Source organism: Perca fluviatilis, chromosome 3 (assembly GCF_010015445.1).
Source record: "Perca fluviatilis chromosome 3, GENO_Pfluv_1.0, whole genome shotgun sequence".
Lineage (NCBI taxonomy): Eukaryota > Metazoa > Chordata > Actinopteri > Perciformes > Percidae > Perca > Perca fluviatilis.
The window spans coordinates 33,801,305-33,817,094 of record NC_053114.1 but is presented as its reverse complement, the minus strand read 5'-3'; the positions used below and the strand labels follow the sequence as shown (position 1 = coordinate 33,817,094).

At 39.9% G+C, this 15,790-nt stretch overlaps 2 protein-coding genes across 3 annotated transcripts in view; both read left to right on the top strand.

Moving 5' to 3' along the window:
* The first annotated feature begins 706 nt into the window (after nucleotides 1-706).
* Nucleotides 707-10,177, top strand: LOC120555494 (cAMP-regulated phosphoprotein 19-A-like). 2 transcript variants are annotated; one of them, XM_039794197.1, is made up of 3 exons: nucleotides 707-918; nucleotides 2,216-2,335; nucleotides 8,554-10,177. In XM_039794197.1, exons 1-3 carry the CDS (start codon nucleotides 862-864, stop codon nucleotides 8,722-8,724), a joined length of 348 nt encoding a protein of 115 aa, XP_039650131.1. In that variant the 5' UTR covers nucleotides 707-861; the 3' UTR covers nucleotides 8,725-10,177. The 2 variants fall into 2 exon arrangements, with proteins under 2 accessions (XP_039650131.1, XP_039650130.1); XM_039794196.1 differs by having other exon boundaries at nucleotides 2,213-2,335.
* A 623-nt stretch (nucleotides 10,178-10,800) lies between these two features.
* The window catches only part of myo5aa (myosin VAa), a 61,152-nt gene continuing 56,162 nt past the window's right edge, over nucleotides 10,801-15,790 (top strand). The window contains exon 1 of the mRNA XM_039794321.1: nucleotides 10,801-11,052. Within this exon, the coding sequence (XP_039650255.1) occupies nucleotides 11,026-11,052 (27 nt within the window). The 5' untranslated portion in view covers nucleotides 10,801-11,025. The remainder of the gene's footprint in view (nucleotides 11,053-15,790) is intronic.

Genomic DNA, 15,790 nt, shown 5'->3' with positions numbered 1-15,790 from the left:
GAGAGGTACCAGAATTATTTATCTATAGGTATAGTATCAATAGGTCACATGTCAATTAAAAGTTAGAACACTGTTTTAGGTTTTATCATAATTAACACAATAAGTGGACCAACACCAATGGCAAGTGGGAGTAATGTTCATCAAGATAAACAGTATTTTTACAGTAGCACATGCTCATAGATGACATATTTTAGGATCTTAAGAAGAAAATAAATGCAGTGTTTGTCCAAAATAGTAGTCTGAAAGTGTTTTAAGAATATTCAGAGGTATGAATAGTAGTCTGTGTAGCACAGCATGTACCCTGACTACTGGGAGGTGCAGCTTGAAGTCAGCAATACTTCACACTCATCAAGACTACACACAGCAATCTACAACAGCTGACAAAAGTAGATTAGCACTGCTGTCAGTTTGGCATACAAAGCTGCAAATACAGTTAGGTGATGGTCATTGGGATCTTAAATGAAGACCAAAAACGGTAAGAGCAAGCAATACAATAACATAAAAAATAGAAATAACAAATAAAACAGTTAGGGAACACATAACATGAACTACACTGTGTTCATCAGTGCAGAATTAATCATCCTCAAGATCTAAGGATTATCGGACTGCAATCTGGATTTGTGTCACAGCACATGCGTCAGTTGATCGTTACGTTATGCAATGTAAAAAAAAAATCCCAGCACTACAGGAGTGCCCGAACGTGGGCGCGCTTGGTGTCTCCGCATGTGACGTAATTACTGCTTGTGAGGGAGTGCGAGCTCGATAGGACTCGTATGGGTACGGAAAGTCAGAGCAGGGGATTTGTGGATCACTTGTTCAACTAGTGAACAATATATTGTCTGAGATCACGATAACATAGAAATGTCGGGGGATAACGAAGAAACACAGACGACCGAGAACACACCAGTGGACGAGAAGGTAAGGTTAGCAGTTTAGCAGTTTAGCAGCAGCTTTAGCACTAGCTACTGACTTTGTTATAGCTAGCTAATGCTACGTTTTATAGCTTAACGTTAGCTTCTTCGCCCGCGCTCGTTATTGTTGACATAACAACCGAAGCCAGTGACTAAGCCCTTGATAGATTAGCTAGTTATTGTTATCTGTCAAACTTCGTAACGACATTAGCTAGCTACGTTACTAGTTAGGCTTGGCCGTTTCGGTTGCTAGCTAATATAGCGAATGTTTCGGATGGTCTGTGTGAATGTCAGAGGTGCCGCTAGCTTCTGTTAGCTAATACTAAGCTAGCTAAGCAAGCAAACTCATGACATTCACACAGACTGGAAATGGGTAACATTTAGCTCAGCTGCTAACGTTAGTTAGCTAGCTTTGTTCAACCATGGCTGTGTTAACGTTAGAGCTCAACCCAACATATTGCAGTAACGTTACTCTGGCCCGATGCCTAACGTTAGCTACAGTACCGTTAATGTTATACAGTTATTGTATTCAACTTTACCTAACGTTACCGCCGTTTCGCGTGCTGCTACCTAGCTAGCTAATCGTCCCAGCTGTCAACAGACTGACGGTTATTTTGCAGCACATTAACTGTTAACGTTATCGATCAATTCCAACCGGTGGTCCAATCCACTCAACCGAGTAGCTAGCTACATGTTAGCTCTACGGTGTCTACGTTTTACTCCTTTGTGAGGCTGTTGTTGTCGAGAAAACAAAAGCCAATATTTCATTTTATGTTTGTGTCGATTTGGAAAACAGATCGCAATAAAACGCAGTAGCGATAATTTGAACCTGTAACTTCAGTTTAACACTGTCCCTGGCAGGTGGATATTTAACTCTAAGTAACGTTACTTCTGTGCTAACATTGTTTTAGCCGGCTTTGTGAGAAATAGGCAGGTAACCACTGTTGCTTGGGTCTTATCCAGCAATTTTAGCAAACGTTTGTATAGGTTAGAATGTCAAAGGTCTAGCTACGTTAAACGTTAAACGTTTGTTCAGCTTTGTCCTTGTTGTTAGCTGTGTCTATTTCTGTGTATTTACTTTAAGAGCAACCAAAAGCCAGAGTCAAATTCCCTGTAATTATGTGTTCACACTCACTTGGCCATTAAAGCTGATTCTGATTTTCTCTATACCATGCCATCAGCTGAGAAATGTTTCAGTGTAGTCTGGAGGCACCTGGTGAATGTACTCTCTCTGCGCTGCATGTGAGCAAACGTTTTACCCCATATTTTATTGCCTAATGCTTCTTTCTCCTTGTTTTCAGCAGGTTCAGGACAAGGTGATCAGTCCTGAGAAGTCAGAGGAGGCTAAACTGAAGGCCAGATACCCAAATTTAGGAAATAAACCTGGGGGCTCTGACCTGCTTCGCAAACGGCTCCAGAAAGGGGTGAGTGATTTCTTGTTTTTGTCTGCAAAACTTTTAGAGTTCGCTTAGGTACAGTCTCTAAACCTACTGTCATTTTGTTAGTAACATTGCACTTACACTCAGTTTCCATTTTATATGGTTCCGAAACTAAAGCTGTTCGACAAATTAATATTAACTCAAGATTCACTTTGTAGAGTTTTCCACAGTATACCATTTACATCAATGAGAACAAACATTTTAGAAACACCCCTCAGTATAACAATACAAATCAACACCACAAACTACAGTCTCCAAACTGACTATAACGTTGAATCAACACCTCCCGACAGTTTCAACAAAGCATGAGCGTATAATTACACTGTCTCCATGTATTTTATGATGATATAATATTTGTATGCTGGAATGATTGGTTATACATTAGTGGACCATCGTGATAAACAATTAATTTATCAAGTAAAAATTCCAGCAAACACTTGCTGGTTTGCAGCCTCTTAAATGTGAGGAGTAGCGGCTTCTCTCTGCTTTGATCTCGTTGTAATTCGTTCACTGCTGGCCAAAGAAAACAGGCAATTTGAAGTTATCACTTTATGTTTCTGACCATAATTTCTGATGCGCACTTGCCATCCTTGTAATCACTTGAATAATCTGTAATTAAATTAATTGAAAAAAACTAAATAAACACTGTTACCGCCTGGCTCAAGGCCAGCAAGAAAAGGGAGGTCACACACAAGTCAAAAGTTGTTTATTTAAACTAACTAGACATATTAACACAACCTAACTAAACATAAGCTTAATGGTGGAGTGTGTAACTGTGGAAGACATCAGTCGGGTTTGCAGTGTGTGGATGGGTGAATGTATGGGGGGATGTGTGTTGTATGTCGTAGCAAACCAAACAAAATGTTGAGATGGATGCAGAAGGCCCAGCTGAGAGAGAATGATACCCCGTTTACACTTACATGGTTATTTTGAAAAACTGAGACATTTCCCTTCGTTTACACGCAAACGGAGAATTCGCCTCTGAAAACGATTCTTTCTAAAAACTCCGGCCAGAGTGGAGATTTTGGAAAACTTCGTTTGCGTGTAAACTGAGACAAACTGAGGTTTAGGCATCCGAGGAAGAGAAGAGAGAGGAAGTGATTTGTTGCTGTTGTTGCTATTGTCGGGATTCTGATTGGCTAACGTGGGCTTGAGCTTGTCGTTACACTGCCACCTACAGGTTTGGCATGCTCTTGACTGCATATATACACGGGTATGTGTAAACGATCACTTTTCTGTAAACTGACAGCCGTGCATTACGTGCACAACGCCCGGTACAAAAGAACAGTTCCCTCACACTACCATATGTAAGATTCGTAACCCAGTATTCAGAAAACGCAAACGATTCAAATTATTTAGGACACTTAATCAGGCTAGGACTGTTTGGGATCCAGTATATAAAAAGGGGGGGTTGTTTGGGGGTCATTTAAATGTTTGCAGCTTGGTGCCAAAACGTGAACAGATTGAACATTTGTTATGTAATTCTAATATCGATTTTATGGGTTTATCTGAAACGTGGCTTACCAGCTCCTCACCTGAGGCTGCTGTGTCACTACCAGAGTACACAACTTTTAGGAAAGATAGGGGTCAGGGGAGGGGTGGGGGGGTTCTTATGTATGTTAAGAATAACTTGAAATGCAATCAGATTAAATGGCCCAGTAACATTACATTAGAATGCATTGGTGTAAACCTCTCGAGGGAGATGTCGCTGACAGTTATCTGCATCTATCACAAACCTACTGCCAGTCTGGATTTTTATGACCAGCTCAAAACTCTCCTTAAGTTATGTAATCATAAAAAAGAAATCCTTCTTTTGGGGATTTTAACATTAATTGGGATAATAAAAAAGACAGACAAAACCTCCAAGCATTTAACAGATTATTTTAACCTCATTCAGTTTATAGAACAACCTACCAGAATTGCACATCGTTCTCACTCTCGAATTGATTTAGTTTTCACCAATAAACCGGAAAGAATCACAAACGCCCATAACTTGTTAACAGGTCTCTCAGACCATAATGCAACTTTTTTCTCTAGAAAGATTAAACGTCTAGAAAATGTCATATTTCAACAAACCGTACAATTTAATATGACAATTCCCAAGAATCAACTAGAATATGTCGGTAGAGCTTTGAAAGATATTGACTGGACTGGCCTCATGGATTGCAGGGATGCTGATGCTAGCAGTGACTAATTTCTCTCAAAAGTTAAAGAGGTTATCCTTTCTTTTTCTAGGAGGGGGCGCCATGGGAGAAATAAGTCCAACTCTCTCCCCTGGCTTAACTCTGCCTGTTGAAAGTTACTCAGAAAATCTATTAAGTCTGGCCTTAATATAGACAGACTTAATTTTACAGGAGCCAGAAATAAAGTAACGACTGAATTACGGAAGGCCAAAGCAAACTTTTTTTATTCAAATTATAGAGCTTAATTTCTTCTTTATTAAATCAATAGAAGATTTGGTGAAACATTTTACATTTTTTGAAGGTTCTGATCAGCAGGTTGCTACTCTGACAATACTCAGTCAAAATTTCACATCCAAAAAATAACAGAACTAGAAGTTATTGATATCATTACGGCTTTGAACAATTTTAAAGCCAAGGATATTTATGGGCTCGATACTAGTTTATCAAATAAGGAGGCTTTAGCGCCTCCTATCATGCACCTGGTCAATTTATCTATAAAAAACTCAATTGTCCCTAAGGAGTGGAAATTGGCCTCAGTAACCCCAGTATTTAAAGCTGGGGATAAATCTGACATAAATCACTATAGACTAATTAGTTTTTACCTATAATCTCTAAAATAATTGAAAAATGGGTTGTTAAACAACTCATTGAATTTCTTAGAAACAGCCAAACATCTTTACATCCCATGCAGTTTGGGTTTCGGCCACGCCATTCAACCGAGACTGCATTGGCTTTATTTATGGAAAAGATCAAATGTAAGTTAGACAAAAATGGATGTCTTGGTGCAGTGTTTTTAGATTTAAAAAGAGCTTTCGACACCGTCAATCACAGTGTGCTGCTATCTAAATTGTCCCGTTTTGACTTTTCGGTTCAAGCTATTAAATGGTTTCTTTCGTACCTGTCTCACAGAGAGCAATGCACTGTGGTGGACGGGGTTAGTTCTATCTACATGAGTTGTCCAGTGGGGCTCCCTCAAGGGTCCATACTGGGGCCCATTTTATTTTCATTATATATATACAGTGCCTTGCGAAAGTATTCGGCCCCCTTGAACTTTTCGACCTTTTGCCACATTTCAGGCCTCAAACATAAAGATATAAAACTGTAATTTTTTGTGAAGAATCAACAACAAGTGGGACACAATCATGAAGTGGAACGAAATTCATTGGATATTTCAAACCTTTTAAACAAATAAAAAACTGAAATATTGGGCGTGCAAAATTATTCAGCCCCCTTAAGTTAATACTTTGTAGCGCCACCTTTTGCTGCGATTACAGCTGTAAGTCGCTTGGGGTATGTCTCTATCAGTTTTGCACATCGAGAGACTGACATTTTTGCCCATTCCTCCTTGCAAAACAGCTCGAGCTCAGTGAGGTTGGATGGAGAGCGTTTGTGAACAGCAGTTTTCAGTTCTTTCCACAGATTCTCGATTGGATTCAGGTCTGGACTTTTACTTGGCCATTCTAACACCTGGATATGTTTATTTGTGAACCATTCCATTGTAGATTTTGCTTTATGTTTTGGATCATTGTCTTGTTGGAAGACAAATCTCCGTCCCAGTCTCAGGTCTTTTGCAGACTCCATCAGGTTTTCTTCCAGAATGGTCCTGTATTTGGCTCCATCCATCTTCCCATCAATTTTAACCATCTTCCCTGTCCCTGCTGAAGAAAAGCAGGCCCAAACCATGATGCTGCCACCACCATGTTTGACAGTGGGGATGGTGTGTTCAGGGTGATGAGCTGTGTTGCTTTTATGCCAAACATAACGTTTTGCATTGTTGCCAAAAAGTTCGATTTTGGTTTCATCTGACCAGAGCACCTTCTTCCACATGTTTGGTGTGTCTCCCAGGTGGCTTTTGGCAAACTTTAAACAACACTTTTTATGGATATCTTTAAGAAATGGCTTTCTTCTTGCCACTCTTCCATAAAGGCCAGATTTGTGCAGTATACGACTGATTGTTGTCCTATGGACAGAGTCTCCCACCTCAGCTGTAGATCTCTGCAGTTCATCCAGAGTGATCATGGGCCTCTTGGCTGCATCTCTGATCAGTCTTCTCATTGTATGAGCTGAAAGTTTAGAGGGATGGCCGGGTCTTCGTTAGATTTGTAGTGGTCTGATACTCCTTCCATTTCAATATTATCCCCCACCACAGTGCTCCTTGGGATGTTTAAAGCTTGGGAAATCTTTTTGTATCCAAATCCGGCTTTAAACTTCCTCCACAAAATATCTCGTACCTGCCTGGTGTGTTCCTTGTTCTTCATGATGCTCTCTACGCTTTACACGGACCTCTGAGACTATCACAGAGCAGGTGCATTTATACGGAGACTTGATTACACACAGCTGGATTCTATTTATCATCATTAGTCATTTAGGTCAACATTGGATCATTCAGAGATCCTCACTGAACTTCTGGAGAGAGTTTGCTGCACTGAAAGTAAAGGGGCTGAATAATTTTGCACGCCCACTTTTTCAGTTTTTTATTTGTTAAAAAAGTTTGAAATAGCCAATGAATTTCGTTCCACTTCATAATTGGGACCCACTTGTTGTTGATTCTTCACAAAAAAATTACAGTTTTATATCTTTATGTTTGAGGTCTGAAATGTGGCAAAAGGTCGAAACGTTCAAGGGGGCAGAATACTTTCGCAAGGCACTGTATATAAATGATTTACCTGAATATTGTTTAAATGTTGATGTCCAGCTTTACGCTGATGATGCTGTAATTTTTACTGAAGGAAAAAATCCTGAGAAGGCAGCACGTGTGCTCTCAACAGCTCTTACACATGGCTCATGTCTTATTTTGTTTGTTTATATTTGTCGAAGCAACCTTCTACCGTTACGCCTTCTCAATCTGGGGTGTTTTTGGGTACAGAGGAGTTGGAAGTTGTTAATGAGTTTAAATACTTGGGCGTGATTATAGATTCCAAACTTCCTTTCAAAAATCATGTTAAAATGATTTCCAACAGAATTAAATTCAGGCTTTGTAATTTTAAGCAAATTAGAGGATCTCTGTCAGATAAGGCTGCTCTGATGTTCTTGCACTCAATGATATTTTCACATCTAAACTACTGTATCACCAGTTGGTCTATGTCAGGTTCTACTATTCTAAAACCAGTTGAGCTTTTGTACAAAAAGGCACTCAAAACTCTAGATAAAAAACCTTTGTCTTATCATCATTGCAAAATCTTAAAGAAATACAACGTACTGACTTTTGATAATTTTTGTAAATTTTCAAAATATGCTTAGTTTATAAAGTACTACATGGCTTGGCACCACCCCCATTGCAAGAATTTATTAAATGCAGATTACTACGGATTACTAGAGCTATTGTAAACAGGGACAGTAAGGTTCCTTTTTAGAAAAACTTCTTTTAGCCAAAATGCACTATCTATTAAAGGTAGTGCATTATGGAACACACTAACCCTAACTATAAGGGAATGTCCCACTGGCCACCTTTTTTAAGAGCCAGGTAAAGGTGTGGCTCAGAGCTAACCAAACGTGCAATCACCTCTGACTGCATGCTGTATCGTATTAGCCCAGTAGAGTGTGCTAATGAATTGCGTCTTCATCTTAACACTTACTAATAAATTGTCTGTTTGCTTTTCTCTCATTTTGTTAACAAATGTTATTACTGTATATATTTTGTCTTTGAACTAACCAAGTATGGGTCACCCCTACTTGTATGCTGTACCGTATTAGCTTACTGAAGCATATGTATGTTGTGTCTCAGTTTTAACATAACATAAAAACGCTGCTCCAGTCCATAGCACTACTAGTGCTCAAAAACTCCACAGGGTATCCTTAAAGTAAAGATCACAGTTTGTGGCATTTGCTCTATTTACCATCTGCCTAAAATAAATGAGCAACTCTTTAAAAATGGACTTAAGAAATGTACTACTATTCTATTAAAATCAGCAAATCTGTGTATGTTGCATACTGAAAATAGTTAATTTCTCCTTGCAATGATTAATGTGTTCATTTTTCATGGGTAGCACTTTAAAATGTGAATGTTATGTCTATCTACAGCAAAAGTACTTTGACTCTGGAGACTACAACATGGCTAAAGCCAAGATAAAGAACAAGCAGTTGCCGACAGCTGCGCCGGAGAAGACGGAGATCACAGGGGACCACATCCCCACCCCCCAGGACCTGCCCCAGAGGAAACCTTCTCTGGTGGCCAGTAAACTTGCAGGCTGATGCACACACAGCCCCTGCAGCACCTCCCTGCTCTGACCCTCTCCACTCACGTCTCAGAGCTGTAACATTACCTCTCCCACCCCTCACAGTACCTGTCCCCTGTCTATGCCCCCTCCCCACCAGCCTGGACTCCACCCAAAAGGAACCCACACCTAGCGAACTGGCTAGCTGATACCTTCAAATCCTGTTTTAATTTTGTTTTCATGCCATCTGGCCCTGTCTACTGCCTCCTATCCTTGTTTCCCCCACTACTTCTCCAAACTGACTGCCCTTCTGTTATTGTCTTCTTACTTTTCCATGTTCCTTTTTATTTTCTCTTTACTTCAATGTAAGATACGCTGAAAGACAGGACATCCAAGTGTGAGTGTGAGGAGCGATTTGTGACACCTTTCTACGACTGATGGATGACTGATACCACAGTTTTTACTGGCTGAAGAGAGGGCCGAGCAGCCCTTACATGTTTAGAGGGCTTTAGTATGGTCATCAAGATCCATCAGTTTGGAAGTGTGTATATAAATATATATATATATATATTTCCTTTTGTTCGGCACAGGGGCAGAAGTCGGTCCTTTTTAGAATGTTTTAAATCAGATTTGTATCATTCACTGTATGTCCTTATTCTAAATTATGCTGTCAATATGCTTGTGATTTACTGAATATAGTAATCCAGAGGCCAAGCTCAGTTTTGTTTACACTTTGATTGTGAGCCATGGAAGGAAGCTGTACTGAAGGACCACACAACGAATGCCAGAGTGTGATATATAACTGCATGTGTGTTGCAGGGCTCCGGAAGGCGAACCTCACTGAGCTCCATTTTAAATGTATCAAGGTGCACTGAACACAGACATTTACACAGATGCTGAAAAGCTCAGGTGCAGCGTATGCACTGGGTAACCATGTAGATAATGCATTCAAGACATCTTGAAACACTGAAGAGTGAAAGAGGATGAGCCGTTGCTTCAGTTTGAACTGCAGTGTTGAAAGTTTGCACCGTATTTGTGGTCTGCCATTCATTTCGGCATCAGATGATGACACAGGAACATAACCATGCTAGCAGACGAGGTAGAGGAATATATGAGACTTAAAAGATACATTTCTGTCAGTAAGGACCAGTCTAGTGTCCTGTATGCTGCGTGAGTAGACTACATTTATGGTAAAAAACAAAAATGTACTTGAAAAAGCTCTTGGCACTGGGAACAAATAGTGTTATGAATTGTGTTCAGACTTGGGAAAAGCCTTCTATACTCATCAGTTGAAGTAGTTTAACTTAAAAATGTCCTTGGCCCTGTATAGTGTTTCTCCAGGGTCCTTATTGACTGGATGAAGTTAACCTGAGATGTTTTATATCAAAGCTAGCACAACATCAGTCTGAGCTGTGCATGTGTATGGCTGTCCTACTGTTACTCTGTGCCATTTTGTTTTGTAAATAAAATAGTTTTGGACAAATGTTTAATTGCTGTGTGTTATGACTTATGTTTAGAATGTATGTATGAGGTAATTTCACTTGTCTATTCAATGCATAAATAAATGCAAACGTATGTGTGTACGTACATACATAAATTAAGTACACAAATTAATTTGCATAGAATGCTATCCCAGAATGGACATATATATATATATATATATATATATATATATATATAGATAGATAGATAGATAGATAGAGTTGCAAAATGAACAAAAACATTCATATTTGTAGGATATTATGTTCTTATTCAAACTGAAATCATACCCCTAATAAAATACAAATTCTTTATTAAAGATGATTCTGGGGGGGCCTTACAAATTATAGTTCAGTCATGTGATTTATTTAGGAGAGGGTGGAGTTTGCAGCTATGAAAGACAGCCATATAAAACTAAGTATATTTACAATGAAATTATGTGATTTATGTTGAAGCCATGTTGCTAAAGCAAAAAAGAAAAAGAAAAACATGATATAGAGTTGTCCTTCCTACACATTCAGGTTTTTTTTCAGGAGCAACAAAATTAATTTGTGTTGGTGTATTTTCATCTCGTGACCAGCGGGGGGCGCGGTATCCCACGCGGTCACAAGCCTCCCCGTTTGCCTGAATCATTTCATCCATCGTACCCAGAATGCAAAGTGAGCCACCGAAACCTCAGCAGCTTCAAGCTTTCCAGGTTATCATGGCGATAAGAGACACATCTTCCCCTTGAGTCCCTGCAGCAGCAACAAAGGATATCTCCCTCCTCTACATGAAAACACACACAGAGTTCCATGCAGAGCGGAGACCTGCCGGAGTTTTAGCCCAGATTGGAGAAAGGACATAGCGTGTAACCGTCATGGCAGCGTCGGAGCTGTACACAAAGGTAAAACAAGTGTATATGTATATGTATAAAGCTGGGTGCTAGCATGTCGGCTAACGCTAAATAAATGTCATAGTCGCAGGTTTAGCGTCATGCTAAATGCCATCATATTTTCCAGGATGTTCTCCCAGTAAACATGCTGACAGTTTTAAATTTCGCTACGGAAAACAACGTGTCTTTATAATAACTGCACGCTTGGTTTCGGTTTTAAATGAATGAAAAGGATGTTGAAACCACATAAAACATGCTGGTGTGACACGCAGTGAGATGTATTTGGGTGTTTAAATATAGATGTCAGTTCAGCGCTGAAGTGGGTGCAGCTGACGAAAATACAACGTTAGAAGATGCGGCAGAGTCGTTGGCGTCCCCGCAGTCGTCCTTTTCATATAACGTACATCGTACAAAATCACCTTTTTATCGATATTGTTTTGTCATTTGTGACCTTGTTTGTTCATCCGAACAATATATCTTCTTGTTCCGGGCCTTCATATACATCATCACCCCCCCCCCCCACACACACACACACACACACACACGCACACACTGGAGGCTAGAGGGCTGGGATGATGCAAAGGCGGTGCCAGCCATCATGGAGGCTCTGGTTTTACGATTTTAAACCATAACATTTGGCGTTTGCTGATACCTGTGCATCTACAACATGGCCTCGTGTTACTCGTGTTAGTGTTTTTTAATTTAGATGTCTTAGGTTTATGACTCGGTTCTCTTGGGTGTGAGCCGAGTCCTGCAGGTTGGGTACCGCTGAGATGGGCTCTGCATCCGGACAGTTTAGCATCCTTAGCATCCAGGAGGTTTAGACTAGTAGAGGCCCTGAAGCCTCCCTGTAGCGTTACAGCTTCAGATGCTCACTGAAAAGAATATGACACTGCTGCTAAGGAGGACTCACAAGGTCATAAGTGCTGCTGCTGTATTTGTTCTTTGATTGCAAACGTGAAACCAAAATAAGAAATTGTCTGTGTGTGTGTGAGGGAGAAGATGAGTCACCCATCCCCCTACTTTGACAGCTGGTGTTTTCAGCTTGAATAAGGTTGTGCTGGTGAGGAAACGTGACAGTGTGTGTGTGATCATGATGATGATTGCTATTGAAACTCCTTTTTAAATCCGCACAAAACGGCAGCACTGCTGTGTATTTGTAATTTGAACCTCTCTACTTTCAGTTGGATATCTCGTGTTGATGGGAATGTTTTCCCTCCGTTGTCTTAAGTGTGTTCGACAAGTCGTCAAAGACGGTGGTTTTGATTCAAAAGGGATTCTGCTGAAATGTTTGAGTCCCTGCTGGCTCCTTGGCGTGCTGTTCTGTAGCTGATCCTGACCTCTGATGGTTAAGGAGAGAGGCCTACAAAAAGGCTTATCGGCGCAGTACACATAAGTTTGTTTATGTTTTTACTTCGCGGCTTGAATACTCTTTTCTGATTGGTTAATAACTGCATTCTATGGTCTGTTATTTTTGAATAGCAGACCGTTGCTATGGACGCAGTTCTGATTATGGACTCTGCAGGGCCATTTATAAATACATTTTTTGTGTCAAATTATTGATATCTTTAGTAAGTAGCCATGTAATAAGAAGGATAATGTAGTGATTATATAATTCCTTACATAGCTGGGTGCTAGCAGGTCGGCCTAGCACGTTTCAGGATATCCTCCCAGCAAGTTTGATTGTTGCTACAGAAAACGTGTCTTTTCAAGTGGAGGTGGCTTTAAATGAATGGAAACCACATAAACATGCTGGTCTGACATGCAGTATGATGTCAGATTGCATTTTACATCAAGACAAATAAGGGTTGCTACCGGCTTTCACTCCCTTTCAGCAACAATTATATGAATATGTGTTGGGTCTGGTTAAATAGCACCTAGGTGAGAAATTACAACCAGCCATCAACAAAATGCAAGTAGATTGTGGCTGACACTGCTTAATTAGTTTCCTCTGCCAGCAGGATTGGGCTTGTAGTCTTATTCTTAGTCTTAATTGCAATGCAGTAGGGGAAACTTTGGATGTATGTGTCAGTGTGGCTGGGAAACAAAGTCAGGTTCTGTTTTGAATGGTACAGTCTGTTTTTAGAAGTCCGCCTCTGATGTCAGACCCTCTCTGTGAGTTACTTTTCCAACACACGGTTGGAAAACACTCTGCCCTTTGTGTGTATGGATCAGCCTTATAGAAGCGTTTTGAGTGGCTCCTGGCTGCTTGTTTAACTTGCACACACACACACACACACACACACACACACACACATACACACACACACACCAATACACACAGCATCAGATTCTGCTCCAATCTACGTTTGGCTCCTTTCCTGTCTGACCTGACCACCAGTATAAAGAGAGGTGAGTCAGAGGTGAAGGCAGATATTGTGAGTTGGAGGACCGGGACGAAGCTAAAGTTTTAAACATTAATTGCCAAAAAATCTGCAATCTGTTTTTTTATTAGATGTAGCCAAGTAAAACAAATCAGGATGAAAACTAGCAAGAGGTGGCGAATGTGAATGAAACAGTGCTGTGTTCCTAGAAGCAGAGATGGAAGAGAGGGAGGATATTGTCTGGAAAAGGAAGTGAGGCGACGTTCCCATTAGATGACTCAGAGATGGAAAGGCTCAATTCACTACCTAGAGTTGCAAAAATACACAAGCGTTTTGCTCTACTGCAACAAGAGCATATTATTTTTAGATTTACTAGACTCCGCATCGATTCATGAAGCTAAACTGAGACGAAAACTATTGCCTCTGCAGATTTCTTTTTTCACAACAAGCTTACAGTGTAGAAGATACAGAGTCGTATAGACATGCGTTGCCTCTAATTGCAGGTCAGACTAGGGCTGCTCAATTATGGAAAAAAATATAATCACGATTATTTCGGTCAATATTAAAATCACGATAATTTAACACGATTACTCGTTGACTTCTGGAAAGATGTTGCAATTATTGAACTTAAAAAACAGTGGAAAAAATTTAAATAAATCAACAGTAAAAAACGCAAACAGCTGTGAACTTTGCCGTAATACTTTTCCTATTTATTTCCTATTTCTTGCAAAACGTAATGAGCTGAATAATTGTTTTTGTCGATGATTCTGTTTTTGTGATCATTGGGAGCCGAAATCATAATCACAAATTACATTTTGATTAATTGCACAGCCCTAGGTCAGACAGCCTTGATTTGTCTGTATCAGTGACTTTAGCAAGACTGTGGTTGGCTGTCCATCCACAGCAGGAGCTGGCAGTGAGGCAGTAATGAACTATGCTCACCATGTTCAGGATAATGGTTTTTGTTTTGTTCCCCTTCGAGGCAAGGTAAGGAAGGATCAGACGAGGGAAACACAGGGGAACAGAGGTAGCCTACTTATGGAAAACTGAGTCATTTGGATTTGTTATTAAAAAGACAATACCAGAAAGCTGTTTTATTACTCTACTACTAGTCTCCCATTGCCAGACCTCTCTCCGCAGCGCTGCGGAGTAAGGTCTGGCTCCTCCACAAATACACTCCTGGATAGGAGAAAAAAAAAAACACTCTGGGTTGTTTGCATTTCTTTAAACCAATCACAATTGTCTTGGGCGACGCTAAGCTCCGGTCGCAGAGATGGTGCCTCTGCAGAATGGTCTCAGGAAGGAACTTGTTTAGGTTTGTTTTGCACCCACAAATGAAAACGCCGCATACAATATTAACTGAAGTCAACTGTTCACACAATACAATAACGTGAGCTATTTAAATTAGCTGGATACATGGCTAAACGTAGTTTACTTTGTCCATAGCAAATCTCAGCCAATCAGTCCAAACAGTTAAATGTCCCAATTAGATAGTAAACACTTTTTTACTTTTGTAAATCTTTACAATCATTCCCCGGAAAGAACCAATAAGGCCTGCCTTGTTGCACGATCCATATTTTCTTTAAAAAGTGCCATTTTCAGCATGTAGCATGCTAGCTCGAAGTTTGTTGTTGTTTCCCGAAGAGAACGGGGTTAGACAACAGCAACACACATCAGCGATTATGCTGGAAATGAACTGGAGTTTATCCAGACTACTACTAATACTTGTGGATAGATTAGAGAGAGTAGGGGTGGGAATAGTCAGTTAAATCACGATACTGTAATGATTTCTTGCCTGCGAGCATGACTGTATTACAAAACAGGCACTTTGAAATGATGCGATTATATGGCATGAGAATTACCTTTTTTTTTTTATTAACTTTCTTTATTGGGAGCAAATTCACAGGCAGCAGCATAACAGTTCCATGCAACAGACAGGGCTTCCATACTTTCATTTTTTCCCCCCCTGATCTTTATATCCCTCCCACAATCCCACCCCACCCGAGAGAGAACAATTCTCAAGGTAAATCCAAAATTGACATGTGAATAGTATAATATACATAAAACAAAACAGATGCATAAATAAATAAGAAAAATACTGAAATAAATAGATGAAATAAAGATGTACAAAAATAAATAAATAAATAAATACATTTAAAAAAAAAAAAAAAATGAATAAAAAAAATTTAAAAAAGAGGAGGGGGGGGGGGCTCAGTCGTCACTGTCAGGCAGAGATGCTAAAGATTCAGAATTACCTTTTTTAATACATCACGAGATCTTTGAGTAACTGATCAGTATAACATACAATATACATGTTTTCAGAAAGCAGGAATCATTCATATACTGTATTCATTGCAGTGTGTGTGTGGTGGTTACAGGAGTCTTTGCCTCTTTAACTCACAAACACACACGCGCGCAAGTGTTAC

Coding starts and splice junctions, on each gene's coding strand:
- LOC120555494 (XM_039794196.1), top strand. CDS start 862: ATGTCGGGGGATAACGAAGAAACACAGACGACCGAGAACACACCAGTG. Junction 919..2,212: donor ACACACCAGTGGACGAGAAG/GTAAGGTTAGCA, acceptor CCTTGTTTTCAG/CAGGTTCAGGACAAGGTGAT. Junction 2,336..8,553: donor GCAAACGGCTCCAGAAAGGG/GTGAGTGATTTC, acceptor GTCTATCTACAG/CAAAAGTACTTTGACTCTGG.